The sequence below is a fragment of the Myotis davidii genome, unplaced genomic scaffold (assembly GCF_000327345.1).
Source record: "Myotis davidii unplaced genomic scaffold, ASM32734v1 scaffold79, whole genome shotgun sequence".
Classification (NCBI taxonomy): Eukaryota; Metazoa; Chordata; class Mammalia; order Chiroptera; family Vespertilionidae; genus Myotis; species Myotis davidii.
In genome coordinates, this window is record NW_006294339.1 from 6,321,839 (window position 1) to 6,328,865 (window position 7,027).

The following is a 7,027-nucleotide window of genomic DNA, read 5'->3' on the forward strand; positions in this document are numbered from 1 at the left end:
CTAATTTTCTATCAAAGTCTACAATAAATATTTAAGAACCTTTCCTGCTTTCAGTATTATATTAAGCAATTAATTAAAAACAATCCTTACTACTTACTGCTTCATATTCCAGTTCTGCTAAAAGACTGAAATGCTCTTTCCCCAACAGCAGTAGCTTGGTCCTTCCTGTGATTGGACTCACTTCCAGGTGAGTGAAATAAAACACTACGAAGAGAAATCCAAAAGTACTCAACCCCAGGAGTAACTTCCATTTGTTCTCCCTTACACTTTTTTTAAAGTGTTCCTTCTTGTTGGGAGGAAGAGTCCTGGATTCTATCACAATATATAGCTCCCAACAAGACAGCCCCTAGATCGAAAAGAAAAAGTCAAGATTCTGATAATAGTATCGGCACATATCACCAAAACTAAATGCTTATTGCTAGAATTTTATGTCATCAAATACTTGAATTTATGATATTTCTCGGTATAAATGTTTTTTTAAATTTATAAAATTCTTAGCTAAATGAAAAAACTATATAGAGCTATAGTTAAAAAGTCTAATGTTCATTTTAATTTTCTTCAGTTATTTTAAAAGTAAACGTTAAATGAGGGGGTTTATTACTACAACTACCACTAGTTAACACTGACTGCTGACCACATATAATGTGCTCTTCTAATCATCATACAGATGTCATCTCATTCAACCTTCATAAGAACCATTGCAGGAGAGAAAATGGAGACGGAGGGAACTTAAGCAATTTGTCCTAGGTCGTAGAGGTGATAAGAAGAGGAAAACCAAACAATGAAGCAATGTGATTCCAGAGTCTGAGCCCTTGACCACGTCATAGGGAATGGACTGCACACATAAACATCTCTACCTTGAATCACCATTCTCCCCGCTGCTCATCAGACCCCCAGCATAAGCTGCCAGTGCTTCAGCAAGTGAAACTACCTCAGCACTGATTTGAGAAATAAGTATTGCTCAGTAGCAGAAACTCCATCCCTTAGAACAGTGGTTCTCAACCTTCTGGCCCTTTAAATACAGTTCCTCATGTTGTGGTGACCCCCAACCATAAAATTATTTTCGTTGCTACTTCATAACTGTAATGTTGCTACTGTTATGAATCGTAATGTAAATATCTGATATGCAGGATGGTCTGAGGCGACCCCTGTGAAAGGGTCATTCGACTGCCAAAAGGGTCGCGACCCACAGGTTGAGAACCGCTGCCCTAGAACATGACAAAGGACAGGTAATAAGAGCACAAGCAAAGAAAAGAAGGAAATCGGAGATTTTATAGGTAACACCTGAGGAGCTCCCATTTCTACCCGGCAACAACACTCCCTGCTGCTTATCAGAGCCCAGAGACATTCTGACAACAAGCAATGTTTTCAAGACTGGTACAAAAATATTTTCCTTACGAGTTCATCTGCAAAAGCACAACAAAAATTTAAAACATACACATCATTCTCTTGACAAAAAATTATTTTATAAAATAACTTCTTTAAGTTATCTTAATTTTGTTGTCACGCCGAAAATGCCTCTAAAATTTAGAGTCTAAAGTTTCAACCTGAAAAGATTAAACCAACCTATGAAGTATACTTATTTCCTATTTAAAACTTTACATGACTTGTCATTATTTGTTTAAATTTAACATATTCTAAAAGAAAATTTACAGTCATAACCACAACAATAAAAACGTTAAAATAAATAATTTAAAAGGATGGAAGGATTCTTTCCTCCAGCAAACACAACTCGGGGTCTCCTGAACTCCTCTTCAACTAGGCCTTCACTTTCAGACACTGCACGGTCCAATATTAGCCAGAATCCCCCATCCTCCATATCTGATCACCCCTGAATCTAACTGGGAGCTGCATCCTCCACCAGCCCCCAGGTGATGATCACCCTCACCTGCCTTCAGCAAGAATCCTGTTAGGTCTGTTCAGGCAGAATCTCCCCTTACTCCCAATGTTGCCTGTAATTTTCCATCCGCCGACCCCTGCCCCCTGCTCCTCAGCTAGAAATGAATTCCTATTTGGCCATGCTGTATTCAGAACTGGCTCTGGTTCTACACCAAGGCCTCCTTTCCCCTACTACAATACTCCAGAATAAAATCTGTTTTTACTGCTTTAACTATGGCCGAGTTTTGGTTTTCTTCGACAGTGGTTAAACTGAGAGCTAATCTAGCTATTTTCCGCATGCTGATGCCAAATCATAAAGAACACAATAAATTACAGGGTACAAGTTCTCAATTTTGATAAAAACAAAATTGGGCTGGTAAGTAAGAAGGCTAGAAGGAAGTTCACTGTTATTAAACATAAGAAAGCTTTATGGAGATAATGCTTAACTTTATCTTTCTTCAGTCTTCATAGAGCCAAATAAGAGAAAACAGCCTTATGGGGAGAGCAAATTAAATCAAATATAAAGTACTGCCATTTAGCTGTAAAAATATTAATTATTATAAAGGGCTACCAAGAAAAAATAATAAAGATTTGTTAAAAATAGAATAGAAAAAAATAAGTAAATATTAATGGTTTAAGAATTAACTTGGCTAGGAGTGAGCCCATTCTTTGTTCTGTTTTTTTAAAAAATATAAACTCCTTCACTTTATTTTTTTAATTTTCTTAAGAGAACTTTAAATTTTATTTTTCACTTACAGTTTACATTCAATATTATTTTGTATTAGTTTTAGGTGTAACAGCTCATTCTTTTTTAAAAATACACTTTTATTGATTTTAGAGAGGGAGAGGGAGAGAAGAAACATCAATGAAGAGAATCATTGACCAGTTGCCTCCTGCACGCCCCCTACTGGGGATGGAGCCTGCAACACAGCACATGCCCTGACAGGGAATCAAACTGTGATCTCCTGGTACATAGGTGCCGCTCAACCACTGAGCCAATCCGGCTAGGCAAGCTCATTCTTAAATAAGCAAAATTCTTCAGTTTCGTGATCCACTGCCTCAAATTCCATACACTAAAAATGGGATGTTTGTAAAGCACCGTTCTTATCCATGAGTTATAATCAACATTTGATTCTTTTTGCAATCACGTATACAAGGTCAACCTTTTAAAAAGTGTCTATATGAGATATGCAAGAATAATTTTTAAAAGATAATATGCAGTAAATTATTTCAAGATTACTAAGTCTTACATAACAAAACTGAATCTTTACTTTGAGCTAACTATGGGAGGGAAATCTAACGAATTTTCCTTCAAAGTGTAGTTTCACCAATATCCTTTAATACAAAAGCTTATTTTTTTTTAAAGCATTTTACCTGCCAACAATGATTGCAAGTAGTTTCTGCACTGGTTTAAGAATTATCCATAAGAGAGGGATGGGAGCAGCTTGCCACCGTGGAGAAGTGTGGAAACTCCTGATGTCTCTTATGGAAAAGCGGTTTAGAGGATGCAATACTGAAAGAGCGGGAACTACTGCAACTTCTACTATCAGTTTCTGTCTTGGAAAAGAGTCACACCATGCTGTACATGTACTGTCCTTGCTTTTAAGACTCGAGAGGTATCCTGCCCTTTTGTTATTAAAAGTTCTATACAAATGTGAGTTTCCAGGCAGAGAAGTCACCCTATTACACCGATTTACTCCCAGTTTGCATTCAATATTCTTTACTATGTGGTTAAGTTGTACTTGATGACAGTCCAGTGAGGTTATAGCTGTTGTGTTACATTTTCTCCAGTTGGTCCATAAATTAAATCGGAAGGAAACACAGTTTCTAGTAGCAGACTGCAATCCATAGATGAAGCTCATCTTTCTTTTGCTTGATTATCTAGAACCCAAAAAAAATAAACTATAAATATCTCTGGAAAATATGTGTTTACCAAACTGGAAACATAACACATTAGGAAAGAGGTGTGTCAGTCCTTCCTTTAACACATCTCACACTAATTCCCTGGGGTTTCTCACCCCTACAGCGGTGCCTTTGAGCAATACAAACCAAAGAGGCTTCGCTTACTTTTTTCTTATTCTTCAACATGTACTTTCAAAACTTTTCTTCTTTCCATTTTTTTTTTTACTCGGAGGAAGTCTATTTTTCTTTTTAATCCTCACCCAAGGACATGTTATTGAGAGAGAAACATCAATCAGTTGCCTTCCCCTATGCACCCCAACCGGGGATGGAACCCACAACCTAGGAATGAGCCCTGACCAGAAATCAAACCCGCAACCTTTCAGTGTATGGGATGACACTCCAACCAACTGAGCCACATGGGCCTGGGCAGACACCTATCTTTATTTTAATGCTAAATTACTTGGGGGATAAGAAATGGATTACATAAAAACAGTAGTAAAGTTTTATCAATTGACAGGAATGGGGTGGGGAGGGGGTCGGAGAAGCAGGTAATGCTTATAAGCCTAACTTGTAAGATGATGTTGTTGTTGTTTAAATACAAATTTATTCCTTTCAGGAAAACACTGGCACTTCTGATTGGGGTAAAGGTGGCGTGAGACCAGACGTATCCTCCCACCTGAAACAACTAAAGATACAGACAGAATAAATAATGGTTTGAACACCCTGGACATTAGACAATGAAGGTGAATATCAACAGAGCCATACTGATGTAAATACAGATTCATGCCCATCTAAAGGAGATCCAACAAGAACAATGGAATTTGGGCTTTGTGTTGCCAAATGTTCCAATATTCTCAAGGAAAACCAGAAATCGGGCTCTATGTGAAAGTTATGAATTTAAAAATGTTGGCAACCAACTTAAAAAAAAAATTAAGCACCTTGACTGAACAAACATAGCCAGACCCCATTCACTGTTTGATCTCTGAATCACGTTCTTCACTCATTCATTAAATAGTTCATTAGGAGTGCACTACATGCCATACCATACGCCAGTGCTGGTGAACCTTTTGAGCTCGGCGTGTCAGCATTTTGAAAAACCCTAACTTAACTCTGGTGCCGTGTCACATATAGAAATTTTTGATATTTGCAACCATAGTAAAACAAAGACATATTTCTGATATTTATTTTATATATTTAAATACCATTTAACGAAGAAAAATCAACCAAAAAAATGAGTTCGCGTGTCACCTGACACACGTGTCATAGGTTCGCCATCACTGCCATACGCCATTCTAAATGCTAGGAATAGCACAGGAAACATAACAGCCAAAAAATCTCTACCCAATTTGCAGAAATGGTAATGCTACACTACGTTAGCATACGCAAATATAAGTAAATCTAAAGGAGTATACATCAAACTATTCATAGTGGTTATTTTGGGTGGCAGGATGGTGGCTGTAAGGGATTTAATATTTCCATTATATATACTTCAGTGCTGTTTAAATTTTTACAGCATCTATTATTACTTCTGTAAGTCTCCAAACCAATAAAGGCAACTGTTCTTGTAATTTCCATTGGTTTCCACTGGCTTCAATAAACTCCTCCAAAAGGGTAGACCAGACCTCCCACTATTTCTCCAGGCACCTTCCCCTCCTCTCCTTCACCGGCTCCTGAACTCCAGACCCACTGATGTACTTACACTTCTCAGAAAAGAAAAGCTATCCTCTCTTCGACAACACACATCTATTTACACTACTCAGCTCTGCCCATGGCCAAGCAAACCCCTGCTCATCTCTACTGACACAGAACGTGTAACATTATACAAACATAAGTTTTAAAAAAATTTACCATTTACATCACTGACAATCAAGTGTCACCCAGAACAGCAATAATGACTGATAGTTCATAATCCTTAGTTTATCCTTAAGAAAGGGGAAAGAATGGGAGCGAACGCTATACATTTTCAAAGAGCCCCTCACTAGACGACACAGAGCAGAAGAAAAAAAAATCAGGGCTGACACATCCACTACAAAGAACTGAAGGAGGTCAACAAACATCGCTGGCAGACATCTAGGATTACGAAATTAATGATGTGAGAAAATTAAACAATTTGGATTGTTAGCCTCTAAGAACATTTCAGACCCTTAATTGTTTAAGTACCATCTCAGAAGGAGCAAGTGCAGCACTCACTGGCACTCACAGCTGACGCCTGGAAGACAGTTTTAACAACTCCGCTGAAAATGACTCTTTCTCCTCTGGTTTCTATGGAAACAGCTGTCAGATTGGCAAAAATAGGGCATGTACTTTAAAATAATCATTCAAGCAAAGTACACACAGGATGGAAGGCTTAAAAAAAAGAAACTGGATGGCAACAGACTCGGTTCTTAAGCTTCCAAATGTCAGACTGCACCCTTCCCTCCGCGCGGCCGAGAATGCGGATATGCACCCCAATCCTCGCGGCCGAGAATGCGGATATGCACCCCAATCCTCGTAGGGAGGGCTGGGCACTGGTCATCGCCACTGTGGCTGACCCCGCCCTGAACTCCAAATGCGGTCTTGCCATTTCCGGGACTAAAATCTCAGAGGCCCGCGTGGATTAACAACACTCTCGCTCCACTTTACACAAGCGAGTGACGTTACTTAAATAGGTTTTTTTTAAAAGTGATTGTTGTAGACAAGTTTATGTATAAGTTTGCACAGGAATTTTCCTACTTTTTCATTGGCAGGTTCAGGCAGGAAAACTTTTATTTCTCTAGGAGTGAGGAGTAAGAGAGAGGGCGTGACTCCCAGGCGCCTCCAGCTGCGGGAAGCGGAGTCCCCAGGGGGCACAGGATGCAGCGGGGAGGCACAGGACGGGGTGGTGAGATAAACAGGAACCGCAGACCAGCAGGAAAGCCTGGAGGGGGCGGGGAGGAGCGGGTGTCTTCCCGGAAAGCACGGCCGCCTGCCAACTGCACTCCCGTGGTCCCCGGGCAGCACCCTGGGTCCTTGCATTTCACACCACGAGAAAGGGGAAGAATGACGCTTTCTTCCCACCTAAACCTTTTCTACTCACCCTCTCTCCCCATTCCCGCTCCGGCGCCCCTCCGTCCCTCCCCGCCTGCATCCCAGTCCTCGCCACTCCAACCCCGCCGGGTCCCCAGGGGCCCCCGATCCTCACCCCAGTGCTCCTGGAACTCCCCACCCCTGGGCCTGGCCAACTCAGAAAGGCAGGGCAAAGGCGTCCCCACGCGGACAGACGCCAGCA

General features: G+C 40.4%; 1 protein-coding gene across 1 annotated transcript in view; it reads right to left on the minus strand.

The window, feature by feature from the left end:
• The window catches only part of OMA1 (OMA1 zinc metallopeptidase), a 47,999-nt gene extending 40,978 nt beyond the window's left edge, over nt 1–7,021 (minus strand). Inside the window, exons 1-4 of the mRNA XM_006768398.2 lie at nt 6,941–7,021; nt 3,253–3,759; nt 2,103–2,178; nt 98–346 (exon numbers count right to left, since the gene is read on the minus strand). Of these exons, the coding sequence (XP_006768461.1) occupies nt 98–346; nt 2,103–2,178; nt 3,253–3,740 (813 nt within the window). The 5' untranslated portion in view covers nt 3,741–3,759; nt 6,941–7,021. The remainder of the gene's footprint in view (nt 1–97; nt 347–2,102; nt 2,179–3,252; nt 3,760–6,940) is intronic.
• Nucleotides 7,022–7,027: the final 6 nt, after the last annotated feature.